This window comes from Pecten maximus, chromosome 3, assembly GCF_902652985.1.
Source record: "Pecten maximus chromosome 3, xPecMax1.1, whole genome shotgun sequence".
Taxonomy (NCBI): domain Eukaryota; kingdom Metazoa; phylum Mollusca; class Bivalvia; order Pectinida; family Pectinidae; genus Pecten; species Pecten maximus.
In genome coordinates, this window is record NC_047017.1 from 26,339,103 (window position 1) to 26,358,243 (window position 19,141).

The 19,141-nt window shown below is 36.4% G+C and overlaps 2 protein-coding genes across 3 annotated transcripts; one reads left to right on the plus strand and one right to left on the minus strand.

The window, feature by feature from the left end:
* Positions 1–8,163: 8,163 nt before the first annotated feature.
* On the plus strand, positions 8,164–9,272 carry LOC117323726 (kelch-like protein 15). Its single transcript, XM_033879146.1, has one exon. It carries the CDS (start codon positions 8,177–8,179, stop codon positions 8,789–8,791), a length of 615 nt encoding a protein of 204 aa, XP_033735037.1. The 5' UTR covers positions 8,164–8,176; the 3' UTR covers positions 8,792–9,272.
* Positions 9,273–9,837: 565 nt separating this feature from the next.
* LOC117323725 lies at positions 9,838–18,157 on the minus strand. Of its 2 annotated transcripts, XR_004531814.1 has the most exons (3): positions 17,983–18,157; positions 10,341–14,143; positions 9,838–10,237 (listed from the first exon to the last, which is right to left on the minus strand). XR_004531814.1 is itself a non-coding variant. In XM_033879145.1 (2 exons), the coding sequence occupies exon 2, from the start codon at positions 14,126–14,128 to the stop codon at positions 12,401–12,403; it is 1,728 nt and encodes a 575-aa protein (XP_033735036.1). In that variant the 5' UTR covers positions 14,129–14,143; positions 17,983–18,157; the 3' UTR covers positions 9,838–12,400. The 2 variants fall into 2 exon arrangements, 1 of the variants encoding a protein (XP_033735036.1); XM_033879145.1 differs by having other exon boundaries at positions 9,838–14,143.
* Positions 18,158–19,141: the final 984 nt, after the last annotated feature.

The following is a 19,141-nucleotide window of genomic DNA, read 5'->3' on the forward strand; positions in this document are numbered from 1 at the left end:
CAAGTTCCACCAGTGGGATTAAGCTGAAACTTGCCTGAAATGATCCTGAGATGGTCCTGACCAAGTGTTGTTATTTTTCGGGTCAGTCCGAAATCCAAGATGGCTACCATAGCCGCCATTTTGAAAACACATTTTAAACTTCTTCTCAAGTTCCACCAGTGCTGTTGGGCTGAAACTTGCCTGAAATGATCCTGAGATGATCCCGACCAAGTGTTGTTATTTTTCGGGTCGGTCCGAAATCCAAGATGGCCGCCATAGCCGCCATCTTGAAAAACACATTTTAAACTTCTTCTCAAGTTCCACTGGTGCCATTGAGCTGAAACTTGCCTGAAATGATCCTGAGATGATCCCGACCAAGTGTTGTTATTTTTCGGGTCGGTCCGAAATCCAAGATGGCCGCCATAGCCGCCATCTTGAAAAACACATTTTAAACTTCTTCTCAAGTTCCACTGGTGCCATTGAGCTGAAACTTGCCTGAAATGATCCTGACATGATCCCGACCAAGTGTTGTTATTTTTCGGGTCGGTCCGAAATCCAAGATGGCCGCCATAGCCGCCATCTTGAAAAACACATTTTAAACTTCTTCTCAAGTTCCACTGGTGCCATTGAGCTGAAACTTGCCTGAAATGATCCTGACATGATCCCGACCAAGTGTTGTTATTTTTCGGGTCGGTCCGAAATCCAAGATGGCCGCCATAGCCGCCATCTTGAAAAACACATTTTAAACTTCTTCTCAAGTTCCACAGGTGCCATTGAGCTGAAACTTGCCTGAAATGATCCTGATATGATCCCGACCAAGTGTTGTTATTTTTCGGGTCGGTCCGAAATCCAAGATGGCCGCCATAGCCGCCATCTTGAAAAACACATTTTAAACTTCTTCTCAAGTTCCACTGGTGCCATTGAGCTGAAACTTGCCTGAAATGATCCTGAAATGATCCCGACCAAGTGTTGTTATTTTTCGGGTCGGTCCGAAATCCAAGATGGCCGCCATAGCCGCCATCTTGAAAAACACATTTTAAACTTCTTCTCAAGTTCCACTGGTGCCATTGAGCTGAAACTTGCCTGAAATGATCCTGATATGATCCCGACCAAGTGTTGTTATTTTTCGGGTCGGTCCGAAATCCAAGATGGCCGCCATAGCCGCCATCTTGAAAAACACATTTTAAACTTCTTCTCAAGTTTCACCAGTGCTATTGAGATGAAACTTGCCTGAAATGATCCTGATATGATTCCGACCAAGTGTAGTTATTTTTCCGGTCAGTCCGTAATCCAATATGGCCGCTGAGGCCGCCATCTTGAAAATCACATTTTAAACTTCTTCTCAAGTTCCACCAGTGCTATTGAGCTGAAACTTGCCTGAAATGATCCTGATATGATCCCAACCAAGTGTTGTTATTTTTCGGGTCGGTCCGAAATCCAAGATGGCCGCTGAGGCCGCCATCTTAAAAAACACATTTTAAACTTCTTTCAAGTTCCACCAGTGCTATTGAGCTAAAACTTGCCAGAAATGATCCTGATATGATCCCGACCAAGTGTTGTTATTTTTTAGATTGGTCTGAAATCCAAGATGGCCACCATGGCAGCCATCTTGAAAACACATTTTAAACTTCTTCTCCAGTTCCACTGGTGCCATTGAGCTTGAAATTGGTGAGGATGTTAAGGAAGGAGGGCCAACAAAGTGTTTTGTTATTTTTTCGGTCTCGTAAAAACTTTGACATGGCAGCAATGGTGGCCATTTTGTAACATGATTGCGCAATCATGGTTTTCCTGAACAACACCTATTTCAAACTTCTTCTCAAATTCCACCAGTGGGATTCAGCTCTAACTTACCAGAAATTATCCTTAGATGGTCCAGACCAAGTGTTGTTATTTATTGGGTCCGTCAGAAATCCAAGATGGCCACCATGGCCAACAGTGCCACTATATACTTGCTACAGAGAATGCATACTACAATAATATAAGGGTTTTAATTTAGAGTCAGATGACCGTTAAGGCCCCTGGGCCTCTTGTTATTTTCTATTGTTTTGAATTATTTTTTGACCGTGTGATGTAATGTTTGCTTTTAATGATCCATATTTTGTAACTAGATCATTTTAAATACTATGTACTAATTAGAATGAAGTTGAAATTTATGCAACCTCTAATTTAGAATATCCAAGCATTAATTAGAATACTGATTTTTTAAAACTGGGTACAATACCCGCTCGCTGTATTTATAAAGTGGTAAAATTTACAGGTACATAATGTAAGGTTTTGTCTTATATCTAGTCAAGTTTATAATAATTGTGTATTTTGATATTGATTACTTGGACACAGATTGTAGAGAACTACTTGCAGACACTGCATTGTTGATTTGGTCATGTGATCATATATCATTTAATTGTTTAATTTTTAAGTGTTTTTAATTGTTTGTATATCACATGATAAAATATGAATTTTCAAATTTAGATGTAGTCCAGTCCAGACAAACACACTCACTTTTGTATGGCTTTGCAGCTAGAGATTTATCCTCGTACTCCAAGGGTTATGACCACTTTGATAGTATCTCTCTCAAAACCCCTGGGGTATAGAGAATGCTAGAGATGTGATGTTTATAGCTTTCAATTCAAGGTGTAATTTGTTGTATGCTGGATACATTGCAGATATTTATAACGACAGTAATACATGATATCGTACATACCGTTTTATTGTAGTTAATTGTGTGATGTACTTACTCTATCATTGCCTTCTGATAAAGGCACTACATTCTCTTGGTAATAGGAAGTAGTAACTCTTCCGTTGACCAAGTTTGCCTTCACCAGAAGGCAATATATAAATTAATCCTAAATAGATGATAAACATAATCATATTTACTTTTATTTAATGTATTAAATACATGTTATAACAGACATATTATGTTTGATATTTAATTGTAGAAATAGCATATAGATTTATGAATGCTATACAGTGTGTATATATATATATATATGATTGTAATTTGTTCTGAGTGAATTAATTTGGAGGGATGTAATTGACAATACATTACAATCAATCCTGTTAATATGGACCATTTTGATTCCTAATGGGTTGTTCCTGGGACACTTTAAAACACCAGTCTCATGGAACTCTGGGTGGAATGTGATAGGACAAACAACCATGACTTGATTGACAGGGCTGGAATATTACTATTGGATGATGGAGAGAGGTAGATCTGTATGTTGAATATTCACAGCACAATGTTACACAGAGTAGTAATATATAACTTATAAAATTTGAAAACATCTATTTTTATTTCCCTCCAAAAATATTGATATAAATGAACGAAAAGACATGTGAATATATCTTAATTGTGTTAAAATTGTGTTTGTAGAAATTAATTTTTCACAAACATTTTTGCAGACTAGTTAAAGATGACTTTCTTTGTGAATTTGAAGAGCAGATTTCTGGAGAGTTAGCATCTGGTATCATTATATACAGAACTGTGGGGCATTTACTGGTGTGTAGTCTGAGTGTACATTCTATGTGTGCTGTTGGCAAGATTGTGCAGGTCTATATTTATCACAAATATATACAATATACACAATATCTAGGTATGCAATTGTCAGTCACTCCAGGTGAGGGGCTTTATGAGAGTTTTTAATAATAAAAATTTCACAGACTTTATTTTGTTATAATATGTTGAATTCTCAGAGTGGAATATCTGTTGGTATACACTGTATTACATTCTGTTACAGTACATGTAATAGATTATCAGTTTGTGTAATACCCACAAGTGGATTATTCAGTTGTCTCCAGTTAGACTTTCTGTTCCTCATTTAACACTTCCTGGTTCAAAGGTCACAATTCAAGGGTAACTTTAAATTACATGAGCACACAATCATGGTGACTGGGAGTTATGATTTGATGAATTTCAGTATTCTAACATATTATAATTTGTCCTGGGAGACAGCCGATAAACTGAATCAGGGAGGGATATGTTGCAGGACTAGAGACTTACAGTACCTCTGTAGACGTAGTTTTATATAAACAGACGGGTTCAGTGGTGTGTACATGGAAGGATGTTAGTGAGTATGACAAGTATGCTTGATGATGAAGTTGCTTTATTAATCTACCAAGAACTGAACCAAGTTTAATGTGGACCTGTTATAAAACCAGCACATTGGCAATATACATAAAATTGACCTGGTATATATCATAAAAACATGAAATGTTTGTATTTTTGCACTTTATTTAAACTTCATAAAAAATACAATTTTAGACTAAGCGGTTTACTTTTTTGGCAATATAACTGTAATCAAAATTTAGAATTTTGCTTGCATTTTTTTTTTTTTTGCATCATTTCCTCAGTGAAATTTGAATTAAATGTGATGTAAATGTAAGAAGTCTATGTGTTTGGTGCTAGAGTCGATTATTAAATGTACAGTGTATATACTCTTAAACATTTTTATTACAAGGTATAATTCCTGTAGGGACATTTCGTAGACAAGAAACCTCTTAAGTCTGATTAGACAAGAGTCCTCTTAAGTCTGATGATTTTAGAGGTAGTAAATGGTTGTGGTTCTGTATGAGAGATATTAAATGTTTGGTAGAAGTCGCAACCATTTTTAGCACCTCACCTTTTAATTATTTTATTGAATACCTACCTGGCATTACCATGAAATTTTACCTGTGTTCACCATTCATCAACCTTTTGAAATAAACACCTGTGAAATAGATTATCTAATAGTGTATACCTATATAAACGTAGGATTACTTATTAACTATTCTACTTTGTAATGGACACATTTTTTGAACTTTTAAAACACTTTTAAAGTTAGAAGGCTGTGGATTTTAAAATATATTTGTAGTTACTCCTATGGAGATTTTGTATCACTTTGGCAATGATCGATCTGGTTTTTCTATTCTATACAATGTACTCTCTTTATAAAAGGTGTTGATGTGGAACCCTGTCGGGGGACATTTGACAGAGACCCAAATGTAAAGGCCATTTGTCCTCAACTCAAAACTAATGAAATAGAAAATGAAAAAAAGAAACTTCTGGCATTCAAACTGTTTTATTGAAATTCAACATGTAGGAATCTCTCTTAAGATACAGTGTACTAGATCAGGGGATCCCAATATGTCAGTGTTCCCATTAAATCAAGCTTTAACCTGCAACTTTCCAAAAAAAAAAAAAAATCTTTCCTTGCAAACCCCATTGGAGTGGTGGTGGGTGGCAATATCTTATTAAATTGATATACAATGTCCTTGGATACCAGGAGAATAATTTCAGAATTTTGGGGATCTATATTTCTTTTCCTACATTTTTATTGAAGTTCACAAAAACAATGTTTAGAACAGGATGTTGAAACATTTAACTTTGTAAATTATTAGTACAGGAAACACTAGGAAATCCTTGTATAAATCCTGGTATCGGTACAGTTATATGTCTTTACATTTAATTCTGTGATCAATTGTACTTAAGATATGAGTGTGATACTGTTTATTGAGGGTAATGATCATGTGTGTGATATTTGTTATTAGTACATTGTATTTGATAGACACTATATGCAATTTGAGCCCTAGTTGATGAGGAGATACAAGTGTAACTGTACAGTAAGACAATAGTGAAATAAAATCATCAAAACGTTTAATCCTTTTGTTCGTCATTGATATCTCAGCATTCCACTTGTACACAGAATAATTGTTGTGAAACTCATAACTACTGAGAATGAGAAGCATCCTCATCACTATCTGTATTAATAGCTCACGTGGCACCAGTGTCGGGGAGCTTATGGTATGGTGCAAGAGTGGTCATCCGTCCAAATGTCAAATTTTAACTTTAGAAAACTATGCTACTGCGAGTTCTGATATTTGGGTAGGATCACATTTAATTTTCCTTATGTGAATTACCTTGACCTGTTTGCAAGGTCACATGGTCAAATATGAGCAAAAAGAAAAATCAAGATCTTAAGTTCTAGATGACCAGTTGACCTGATATTTTGTCAGTAGGTACCAAGGACAGAGTATTATAAAGTTTACTCTTATGATTGACCTTGACTTATTGCCGAGGTTATAGTGGTAAACGAAACCTTTGAGAATCTTCTCTGGCTTTTTAAGACCTAAAGACATGATATTTGGTCATAACGTATCTGTTACAGAGTGCTGGAAAATTTCCTCATAAGAGTGACCTGGTCCTAATTTCAAGGTCGCGTGACTAAACTATGGAAAATTGTTTTTGGAAACATCTCAAGATTTATAAGACTAACAGACCCGACAGTTTGCGGGCAGATACCTAGAGAAATTGACAAACTGTTTTTCAAGGTTTAGGTCAAATAGGTGAGAAAAAAAATCAGAATGGATTCATAAGACCCAGAGACCTGTTATTTGGACATGACGTATCCGTTACAGTGAGTGAAGTCTCCACATACGAATGACCTTGGCCTAATTTCAAGGTCACATAATTCATATAAAAAAGTCCTTTCGGCTTTGATACACTTCTCATGATATTTAAGTCCAAGTGATATAATTTTGTTCAGCCAATATATACGGAAAAATGCTACAACGAATACTCATATAAATGTAACTGTCTTCTTCTCTGGTGTCATATCACATGGATACCTGTTATTTAGTCATACGGTATCTGCTATAGAACATAAACAATCTGTATACATTCTCGAGGTCCCAAGGGTCAATATGTTAGTAACTTCGATAATCTTCGTCCAAAGTTCCAGGAGACCCAAAGCTATCATTATGAGAATGGTTTTGAAGGACAATTTACTCTAAAAATCCTCATATGAATGACCTTTACTTTTTTTTCAAGTTCACTGGATTCAACTAGGGAACATTTCTTTGAGAAAAATTCCTCTCGATCTGTAAGACTAAGAGTTTTGCTATTTTGTCAAGTACCCCCTTCTCATTGCTCTAAGCGTTACATGGGTTATGCGCGACTTACCAAACACACAACTACAGTACTTTTGGAAAACGCACTACCCTTTAACTGATTCACAATTACCAATAGTTCCCTGTATCTAGAGTATCTAAATCAAAAATGAAATTGAGCTTTGTGATGTTGGTCTCTTTAGGATATGTCTGATTCTAGATTTGTCTGACCCTAAGTTTCAAACTTGACATGATGTCAGGGCTTCTAATCAAGACATGCATCGCTTACCATCTTGAATATATAAAGCTACATTTTGCATATGTGGCATGAAATAAAAATAAGATGATCATAAAATTTATGCGAAACAAGCTATACAAAATTAAATTAAAATCACTCTTGGCCGGGCCTTAATGTGGGAGGAAACCAAACTAGACTACCTGGGAAAAAACCACGTGATCGGACAGTCTGACCCATATCCTTGATATCGGGAAACGAACTTCGGCCGCCTTCCATGTGTTACCACTGCGCTACCCGACCAAACATTGTGGCTTTTTAATGGACACACTACAGTAGAATGTCCTCAAATTAAACCGTCCTATACCCCCGAAGTGACGCCAGGTCAGAAACTGTCCCTTTGTGTTGACTTTTTATGAATACGTCCGTCATTTCACAGGGCTATTATATATGGTATGTCGGCGTAAAACTCTTTATAAAAGTCTGAATAATAACGATACACAGCAGTTTGTTTTCCTGTGTGGTATTTTGTTATACGGTTGTTTTGTAGCTGTTGTAATTACTATCAGTTAAACTGTTGAAAGAGTTATTGCTCTTTGTTTATTTAAATATTATTTTAACCTTCTGACTCTGCTTTAAACCGATCTCTTTGGAGTATATGGTTTCTTATACATTCTGATACAATAATCCATATAGCTGTGATTGTATTGTGATGTAGTGTGCAAGTGTATTTGAATAAATTTGTTTAAACTAATTATCCATATATACTTTTACATTGGGCTGGCGTATATTGTTCTTCTCAGCGGTACTCTAGTTAAACATCAAGCAACATTTTACGGTTAAAGTATGCTCGATCAAGGACAGACTCTTGTCTGTTTAACAGAAAATTAAAGTAAAACTTTTGTCCGACACATTTTGTGGCATTCATAACTAAAACACGTATTCAGATTTTATATATCATCAATAATTTACCATCCTTAGAAATGATGTTTTGTCAGCTCTAGCTCTTGTAGAAGCTTATACTTGAGTACGCTATGAGAAAATCGTGGACATACATGTACTTATGACGTCACAGATATTTTGCTGATTGTTATTTGTTTTATGACGTCATGCATCTCGGACATTAGTAACGCACAAAATGCAATGGATACCGCAGAGGATTGCTCAAGTCCGATTCCTAACAGGGCAACGTTAGAAGATGACGGAGATGTTCCGAGGAGAATTGATGAGCAGATCTTGTATTTCAAAGACGAGCAGCCATTGTCGGATCTAGTTCTGTTGGTTGAAGGAGAGCGTTTGTTCGCCAGTCGAAGCCTGCTAGCGTTTGCTTCACCTGTATTTAGTATCATGTTCACGTCAGAGTTTAAAGAAAGGGATCAGAAAGAAATTGAATTACCCGGGAAAAAAGCCAAAGATATTGATGAACTATTAAAGTTTCTGCACCCGGGGATGGACGATAATTTAGAGCAAGGTAATATGTCGGCGTTTCGGCTACTGCCAATAGCAGAGGAATACCAACTAGCCAAGCTTACTGAGAAATGTGAGGACACTATTCTGGAAAAAGTCTTGGAAGGTAATTTAAATAGAGATAAAGGAGAATTTGTCGTGAAATGCTTAGAAGTGTGTGCTAGATATGGGCTGGAAAAACTCTACAATGTCGTCACTCAGAAGTGTTCCGAAAATCCCGTACTAGGTGAAAAGTGTCCGGAAAAATGAGACGCTCCCGTTAGACGTCAAGAACCGGGTGTTTGAGGAGCGACTATCCATCTTGGAGAAAGAGCGGGAAATCTTCCTCTCAACTAAAGATCGCCTAGAAACTGTCAAAGGTCGTCTGCGCGCGATTATACAACCACACGAGAATCACTGTCGCTGTCGAGTCGAACTCAAACTCCGCTCAAACATGCAGAGATACTGTACGTACTGTTCACGAAATTGGTGTTCCGATCATGTGAGCTCTGAGTCCTATCGGAGTTCCTACTGGTTCAATTGTAACCATCGAGTCGGCTTCACCGTGGCAAATGACGGTCTTCTCAAAGCTTTCGTTGAATCCAAAGATATATAGTTCACAGAAAAAAACCCAACTCTACATAAACATTTTATGATTATAATACATATTTTCATATTATTGTTTACTAGTTTCATTGCAGTAATAATTACAAATTAAGTGTAATAATAAAGTGGTTTTTTTTCTTTTACAGATTTTGTTTCTGGTGGTGTTACGTAAATAATATGTCTGCAAATGTAATCAAGTACACAATATACGTCCGTGGACGTTAGTACCTACAATATATACATAAAAGCAGTTCAAGTCATGTAGCCTTTCAATGTATCCAAATATGATTTGTAAGCTAAATCAGCTTAGAATCTGGCGTTAAAGACCGATTAAAGGTCTCCATTGATCCTCTTAAAAGTCTTAAAAAGACCGAATAAAACGACCACTTGTAGGTCGACAGGGTGGGTTATCGGGAACATTTATTAGAAGTTGTTCTATAATAAGTTTTTTTCTGTGTACTTGCCAAATTTTTAACCTAGAAAACTTTGTTTGTATTAGAAACGAATATTTACATTAAGCTGAAATTACTGGATCACATTTCGATTAACAACACATGTTTGAAGTTATTCTGAACGAATTTTGTTTTATTCCTATCTTAGATAATTTTATTTGGTAAATTTCAATTACATTCACATGTAGTTTGCTGACTCATTGTGATTTCTAATCTCTCTCAAGGAAACACAGTATAAAAATGACAAAGATCAGAAGATATATTTGAAACGATTAACTTTAATGGGTTTTTGTAAAAATACTGTTAATAAAATCAGGAACATAAATCCTGACCCCAAAGGGAATCTGACTTATATAACGAAGTTCAAAATAGATCTTATTGTTTCAGGTAACAATGTATTAATATCAACAGAATCATAAACATCATCCATTAAATTTTCAACAAAACTATATAGCTGACACAGTTTTCAGCACAGGACATGGGTTTGTATATATACCCGTTCGCTAACAACGTTTGTATGTAAAACAATAACGTATGTAATCCCGAAAACGTGTCTCTCCACTTTACATACCATACCAATACCTCCGTGATATTATGAAACATCATTTATAAGTCTTCAATACGATTTCATTTGTTTAAAGACCTTTAATTAATGAACCTCCCAAAACACCTTTAAACTGATAATTAACTAATTTTCATACGATTTAATGATTCATCATGTTTACTGTACTGTGTTTTGGGGGGTTCATTAATTAAAGAACAACTGTTTTTAATTTAATGACCACCTGGATAGCTATTTCCAGATGAAAATCTATACATGTATCTATCACACACACATAAATATATAACCTACATGTACCAAAAACATGCTAGATTGGAGGGATTATTGTCATATCTAGACTTTAATGTTTAAAAGTTGAGTTGCGCATTAAGAAAATGATCATTATCTTTATTAATGTAACCAAGTATCATAGACAATATTCATTTCCTTCTTAAACTCAACTGATCGAGCTAAAGAGGAGTACTCCAGCCGAGTGGTCAATTGCGGCTAGTGTTTACTAGGGTTAAATTTTCAATTAAAAGTTCTTAATTTTCGATAATCGTGTTCATTGCTTCATTAAGATAAACACAATCAATCCTTATTTATCACAGACTTTTGATTGTCGTAAGATATTTGATATTTGGCACACTTATCTTTGATAAATTATCAACTCGTATCAAATGACTATAATAAGCAGTACTATTATATGGATGTGTTAGATACAATGACCAATATACACCTCTCTCCACAATATACACGTGTGTCTGGAAAACGTTTGAATTTACTTTTGTAAAGTATGGTTAATTATCCTAATCGGTAAGAAACTCTTAACCATGTAACACGTCAATACCGCCTATTTCTACCCCAAGCTACGGAGATGTGACTTGAAACTGGGGGGAAAAAGAAAGTCGGACAATTGCACTGTTTTGTTGGTGGCTCATTTTGCTGCACAATCTCCATTGTCTTATTGCTACTATAATTCACATGTGGAACTGCGTTAGAGCTCCGGACTATGATTACACTGAGCCACATTGTAATGGCAATTTGACTAGTCCGTGTCACACAATAATGACAAGTGGACTAGTCCTAGTCACAACAAAATGACGAGTGGACTAGTCCGTGTCACACAATAATGACGAGTGAATTAGTCCACGTCACACCATAATGAGGAGTGGACTAGTCCGAGTCACACCATAATGAGGAGTGGACTAATCCGGCCCCATGTCACACTACAATGTGGAGTGGACTTGTCCGGCCCTGGGTCACACAATAATGACGGATGGAATAGTCCGGCCCCGGGTCACACAACAATGATGAGTGTACTATTCCGGGTCACATAACAATGACGAGTGGACTAGTCCGGGTCACTCTACAATAGCGAGTGAACTAGTCCAGGTCACACCACATTGACGAGTGAACTAGTCCGGGTCACTACATTATTGACGAATGGACTAGTCCGGGTCACACTTCAATGTCGTATAAACTAGTCCGGGTCACACTACATTGATGAATGGACTAGTCCGGGTCACACTACATTGATGAGTGGACTAGTCCGGGTCACACTACATTGATGAGTGGACTAGTCCGGGTCACACTACATTGATGAGTGGACTAGTCCGGGTCACACTACATTGATGAGTGGACTAGTCCGGGTCACACTACATTGATGAGTGGACTAGTCCGGATCACACTACATTGATGAGTGGACTAGTCCGGGTCACACTACATTGATGAGTGGACGAGTCCGGGTCACGCTAAAATGGCGCTAGTCCTTGTCTGGGGCACACCGTATGACGATAGGTCTAGTCTTACACAAGTAAAATAATTATTTTCACTTAATTGTATTGTGCTATTTTTTTAGATTCTTGGTTCTCCTGATTGGATTTAAAACGATATTCTAATGAAAAATGTTTCCAGACAGATATCCAATCTTATAAACACGTTATAAATGTATTGATGTCATAATGTACCCTGCAGTTTGTGCACTACATGTCACACACAGTTTGAATTGTCATAATATCACAAATATATAGACATGTCTTATAATAGCTGTACGTACTTTTAAAGTACAATCACTTTTTCAATAAAGAAAAATACGTTCATAACAAATACTATGATAGCACAAATCCATCGCAGCACTATCAAGATACCGCTTTGAGCGGTAACCGAGTCAATATCGGCAGGTCCTTGGGCATTGGTTACAAATGTAAACTTTTCTAACATATAGAAAACCAATATTTCACGTTATTGGTCAATATTCATGACGTTCGAAGGCTCGCCTCACTGATCATTCATCTGTTCTTTATCTGCACTTTTTTTGCTTTGTTTTGAGGTTCCAGAACATGCACTCGTTTCCTCTAACCCACCGGGGCTCGCCATTTTGAAACAGGTGGGTGCTATCGTGCTATACAGTCGTTCTTTAGATTTCTGTCCCCGTCTGCTGGTTCCCCCGCCATGCTTTTCCGGCTTGTAATCCGGCTTCCTATCCTTTTTATCATCTGGAAGTTCTTTGATACTTAGCTTTTTGTGTCCTCGCATTCTTTGGTCCTCCATCCGAGAAAGGTCAGCTGCAGAGATTGACCTTTCCTGTAGTTGCCTCAGAAGTTGGCGCGCAACCTGGCCTTGCTTTGAAGAAGGCGGAAATTCCCGGACATACGACTCGATAGCCTTGATGACGAGTTCATCGTAAACTCCAGATACGATATCTATTTTTGGAAGGGTCAAAGGCGTTCCAATTTTTCTTTGTCTCGGAGTACCGGGTGTTTGATGTCGGAATTGTTTCTGGCGTTCGTAAGCCTCCTTGAAGTTTTCCTTGAACTCAGCCTCCTTTTTGCCCAGCAAAGCTGGCATAGTCGAAGGGCGTGGAGATATCTGCTGTGGTATCGTAGGCGTGATAACAATTCGGCTACCTTTAATCATGGGCAAGTCGATGGAGTCCGAAAAATGCACCCTACGGTTCTCGGAGTCTTGTGACGACAATGAGGACTTTGAGATAATCTCCATTGATTTGGACTCTGTGGTACTAGCACTAGCTGTACCCAGGTTTTTCCTCTGGATATCCACCGACATGTAGGGCAGCTCCAGGACACGGGTTGACATGTGTTTTGTGGAAGGCCGACTGGTCCCTATTATGCTTATGTCTGCAAGGTCAATTGATGACATTTTCCCTCCTTTCAGATCCAGCGACACATTGTCACTGTCATGAAAATGGCAGGCCGAGCCAATGGTAGCTGGGGTAGCGGGAGGATTTCGAGGAGGAGAGGACGAATTGTGGGAAGCAGGGAACGAGATTGTCCGCTGAGATATGGACGACCGTGAAGGAGGCGGCACAACATCAGACTTAAGACCTATTTCACCAGCAATCTGTTGCATTTTCGTTCTGTCTTCATCTTTTATGTAGCGCTTCTGCATTCGTGACAAGAGAGATGAACGGTATTTTCTACTATCCTTGGATTGAATTTCGTCGAATGATTCCTGAATGCTGTCAGATTGGTTCTGTGTACGGTCTACGGATACGACAAAATACACGTATGGAAATGAGCCTTTCGAAGACTCCGAGCTTTTGCTGTTTGATAATGGTACCATCTCTACCTTCTTCTGTTGAATGCGTGTCCTGAGTTTGGTCTCAGGACTTTCCGGCATTCCATATGTGTGTGGTGTGATATTGTCGCCAACCTTAGGTACTGCCCTTTCCGATCTATCAGTCAATTTGGTTAGACTCCTGCTGACACGACTTCCATCAACGGAAGCGGTTTTACAAGCGTCTGTGTAACGCACGCGCGATTCCTCAAGCCTCTGACGGATTAAGTCCATTCGTTTTTGTGTGACCTCATTTCTCGTGAACGATATAAGTTTCTTCGGTTGTGAGTTGCCATTCGGTGCTCGTCCATGACGTGAAATCTTTGCCAGGTTTTCTGTCAAGTATTCCGTTTCTTCATCATCGGGGGGACTTGCAGCTGTCAACCCGCCTGCCGTCAGTATGAAATACGGAGTAACCTTGGCCGCCATATTGTACAAAAATATCTGAAAGTAACAGAATAAACAAATTAATTATATCATTCGAACAAACGTGGAAAATCAAGACATTTCTTATTTTAATTGTCATTTCGAATTAGACTTGTAGACTGTTGATTTCTTTATAATGTCAACAAATCCTTAATTTTATTATCATTTGTAGGCAGTGATCGAAACGATTGGTGATTTTCGGAAAGTACTGTGACATTCAAATAGAAACATTAGTTGATTGGTCGATTTTGTCGACATATACACGTCAGAAAGGCGCGAAGCAGTTTCGAAATCGCTGTTTATCCACGACATCGTTGTCTGGGCAATTCCCCTGTAACTACACTACTAGATGTACGCGAATACTTTTCAGAAGCATTCTACTCTCAGTAAAATATTGTTTCCGACACGTAAATGACGAAATCGGTTTTATATCAGCAATTCAAATAATTATAGGTTAATAATAATAGCCAGTAGGACTGTTTATCTGTAAATTAGTCCTTCACGAATTGTAATATAACATCCATGTGTCTGCCGTATTTGTATTGATAATGTTTCTTTAAATAAAGAACTGTAAAATTCGTCTTTTAAAGTTATCGGACCGGTGACACTGACGGGAATTATCGAAATTCAACCAACACATTAAAGTCACAATATACCTTACTTAATATGATATATTTCAAGTATCATACATGCTGTCCTAAACTAGCACGTTAAGCTGCACGTTATTATATTATTTGCCCTGGTACAGGGACCGATAAGTTGATTCTAAGTGAAGTAAGGCATTCTGAGGTGTAAAAGAGTTTGTTACGAGATATGAAGGGAATTCGATCATCAAACTTCTAGTTCCGGTAGACGCTAAGCCTGTCTCGTATACAGAACGTATGTGTTATAAATAAATAAATTAAAAAAAGACATAAGATCAGATAAAATCATTGTTCATCGATAAAAATCCAAACTAACAAAACTCTTTTTACTTAGGTTTGCAGATGGTATGGTAATTTTATATCATATAATATGAAGCACAAAATAATTTACAGAAAATGTTATATTCTTAAGAAGAGTCATGAAAAAAATGGAGTTTAAATGTTAATGTGAATAGAACAAAAGTAGTCAAATGTCTAATGTAAAATTTGCAAAAAAACAAAAAACAAAAAAACGAAAAAAACAAAACATAACGAATTATTTACTGTAAAAACAGTTTGAAGAAAGATTTGTTTTAATTGATTCTCGTCTTGCTGTTTTTGACACTTTGACATTAAATATTATTTCAATGTATGGTTTTGAAACCGGATATCACAATGCTCCTGACGTTGAGAAACTTCATATAACATTTTGTATCGAATGCAGGGAAGTCAGTTTTTGTATCGAATGGTGTTTAAACGAGTATTATTATTGTGTTGTATTGGGCTAATTATAAAGTGTGAATTGCTATTATTCTGGAAGTTGATTGTATCAAGAATGATTTTCTGTAGCGTGTATGATGAATCGAATAAGAATGGGTAAATATGACGTCCTTCTGTTATTTATAAATAATTCATATTCCAAACCACGGCAAGCTTGTTAGAGTTGTACTATAACTAACAGTAAACAGCAAACACATTTGAATTGAACATGGCCGTTTTATTATACACACACTTTCATACTACAGGTTTTAAAAGTTTCGGAATAAAATTAAATTGAATGATTTCCGATTTGAGAACTTCTGCATTTGAATGAATGAATGAAGTTCGTTTACATTTGGTGACACTTCATCTTCTGTTATCGGCAACCCACTCCGAAAGTTGTACTGGGTGTTTTTCAGACAATTTAATAGCTATGCCAATGTTACTATTTTTGAATAAATGCTCTTTCATGAAAGATATTTCTGATGCAGTTCGATTGAATTACGTAAACGATTATTACAAGTGTGAATGGCGATCAAACTAGCTATATACTTTCTAATTAATATCATTGTCATAGTGACCTTTTTGTCCTCATTCTATTAGATTGTCACTATTTCTCAAGTGTCCGAAATGAACACCAACCCCAGAAATACCCTAACGCCAAATATTAGACTGACCCCCAGTCTCTATAATATCAAAATTATAAATAAAATGTTGAATATATCTAATAATCTACATTCTTCAAATATATTTTTCACATGTCTCAACCAAGACGAGTTATAATATGACATAATCGTTAAGATGATTTAATATTAGAACTTAGCGGAGCGATTCTTAACTAAAAACCTTACTGTCAGTCAAACCTACATGTAGTAGGTAGTAAGTAAGTAGGTTGAGTAGAGTATCATTCTGTCCCTACAAATACTTTTCTTTATGAAACCTCCACCGATATACGTACATGGCGTGATACACTACCTGTATTTCATTACAGATGCGTGGGTAACACAGACAGCACTTTATTGGAATACATTTTTGTATGTGGACTAAAGAAACATTTGCCTCCCGAGTTGTTAGATCTGATAATTAATTGGTCCAATATGTTACACTTAATTGTTGTTTTACCTTATAAATACACAGCTTTAGACAGTAATATTTCTTAACGAACTTCTCATATCCTAAAGCAGTGGACATGATATCAGGATATTCAACCCCATCTTCTTGTAGGTCAGTTTCTTCTTTGTCTTTCTCTGCTATACTGTATACTATACATCCCCGATTATTTTATCAAATATTATCCAGAAAAGTTCAGGTGCTTTTAACCTCCTCATTAGTTCTCGTTGTGATAGCAGAGTTACATCTAAATTGTATTGGCATGAAACATTACCGAAAATTACCTTCTATAACGTTTTTTTTTTTGATATTTTAATCTATTACCATCTGTCTTTCTACCTGTCATTTGTCTTTGCTTTTCTTTCTTTATATAAAAGTAGAGCGGTCACCCTACTACTCGCAGCTCAGACTAGTGGTAGGATATTTGCCTTGAGAGTGATAGGTCACTAGTTCGAAGCCCGACACGGGCAGGGTATTTTTCATTACTCCTTCCTATTGCATTTGTAAACATTATAAGTATACTGTGTCGCTATCACAATCTTTCTAATATGTATTTGTGGAGAGTACTTTTGTAAGTTGTTAAAAACTTGTACCCAATCTGTCTTAACAATAAAATACGTTCAAATCAAACCAATGTAAGCGGTCATTTTACCATATTGTCATTGCTGCCTTTTATATCAAAAGACATGTATGCAACAATTCATATTTTGTCAACAAAAGGGGAGTTTATATGTTAGGGGTTCAACTGCATATATATGTTTTATACACATAGTTATACGTATTTTCATTCAATCGAAATATAAGATCTTATATGAGTGGCGATATCATATGGAATTTATCAAATTAGTCCAATAACATGTTTTTATTCAGTCAAGTGATATATAGACTTATTTTATTATTTTAATAAATCCCATAGGGCAAGCCACGGGTGCAAGATACTGTTGATATCATAACTAAATAAAAATATAAGTGAAAATTCTCCCGAATTGATTTCTAGGCCAATATAAAACAGGCCGGTATACTAGTATATGTTTTTCTCTATAGAGACTATCGGGCGACATCACAAATATCTCATAAATTAGAATGACGTCACAGTATTGTGATAATTGAAAGGAAAAAGAACGTTATAATTATAAGAAGACCATAATGTTATTGTCCATCTATTATATTTCTTTACATACGTGATGTTTTAATAACCAAACTTTGAAATCAAATAAGGAAATGATTAATATAACTGTTCTAAATATATATATTATATATATATATATATTATAGTAATAATTCAATATTGTCCAGGATTTGGTTTTCATGTTACGATACTCATGATCGGATACCATTTTTATTTATATCAATATATTTTCCTACCTTTTTCTGAAGTTATCGTATATCCATCGTTAAAACACCGCGATTCAGCATATTCCCTGAATAAACCTCCATGTTTTCTCCAAAATATTCCCTTTTTCTAGCCGATAGTCTCTTGTCTATGTTCTCTCAGCCCCGCTCGGTACCATGGTGCTGTCGGATTACCACAATCCCCGGGTAATCCCTTAGTACGTCTTTATATCCAATCAGTCCTTACCAAAAGGCGTGAGCATAATCCATTTGTTGAGTTAGGGTTAGAAACCTAATACAAACTGGATTTGTATAACTTTCCGTAGATCTAGATTAACATTCGGAAATTAAACCACTGACCCAGCTTTTATATGCTCTAAAGGCTTTTGTGTATATACATACAGGGTGACACCTGTAACGGCCATATTTACCACTGGGTAGACAATCAGGCCTTTTTGTAAATACTCGTAAATGACCAGGTAGATGGCAGACCGTACCCTTCATTGCATACTATAGACCGATTACAACATAATATACATATTGTACGGATCCCATTCACAAAAAATAAAATCAACAAACACCCGAATAACTTTCACTGCAAATTGAATAATGACATTTTAAATCAACTGTCAATATTGAACAAGTGTTATTTTTATTTACAAGATAAAATAATAAAAAATCAAGAATTGTTGTTGATATCCAGCTGATAAATTGTATCTTGAACATGCTCACTCCGAATAAACAATTTTAGGATTTTGCCCATCTGTATTTATCATTTTTTAACAAAGAAACAGATTGATTTCATATTTTACTTAAGCTGTATTGGGGAGGGGAAGAAACATGGATTAACATGATCCATTCGAAACAGAGAGTATTCCGATTTAATTTAGACTGCTTACACTTAAAATTGACAATAATGATTATGTATGGCTTGTACAAAGTCATCCTTTCGGAACAGCATATGCTCCGAAGTAAATTTGGATATCCGCCATATTGGATTTTTAAAATCTATTATGACGATAGTGTTAGAGAATGGAGTACAGGCGTTGTTTGCAAATAAAAGGACCCGGGCACATTTTAACAGGTTGATAATGACACTCGGCACCGTTGCGCCAACATAAAAAAGTTATTGTCACTTTATTTTTCAAGGTTCGAGTAAAAACAAAACTGATGCGACAATCTCGGATAAACA

What these genes read in the sequence shown, in the direction of transcription:
- LOC117323726 (XM_033879146.1), top strand. Translation starts at nt 8,177, where the DNA reads ATGACGTCATGCATCTCGGACATTAGTAACGCACAAAATGCAATGGAT.
- LOC117323725 (XM_033879145.1), bottom strand. Translation starts at nt 14,128, where the DNA reads ATGGCGGCCAAGGTTACTCCGTATTTCATACTGACGGCAGGCGGGTTG.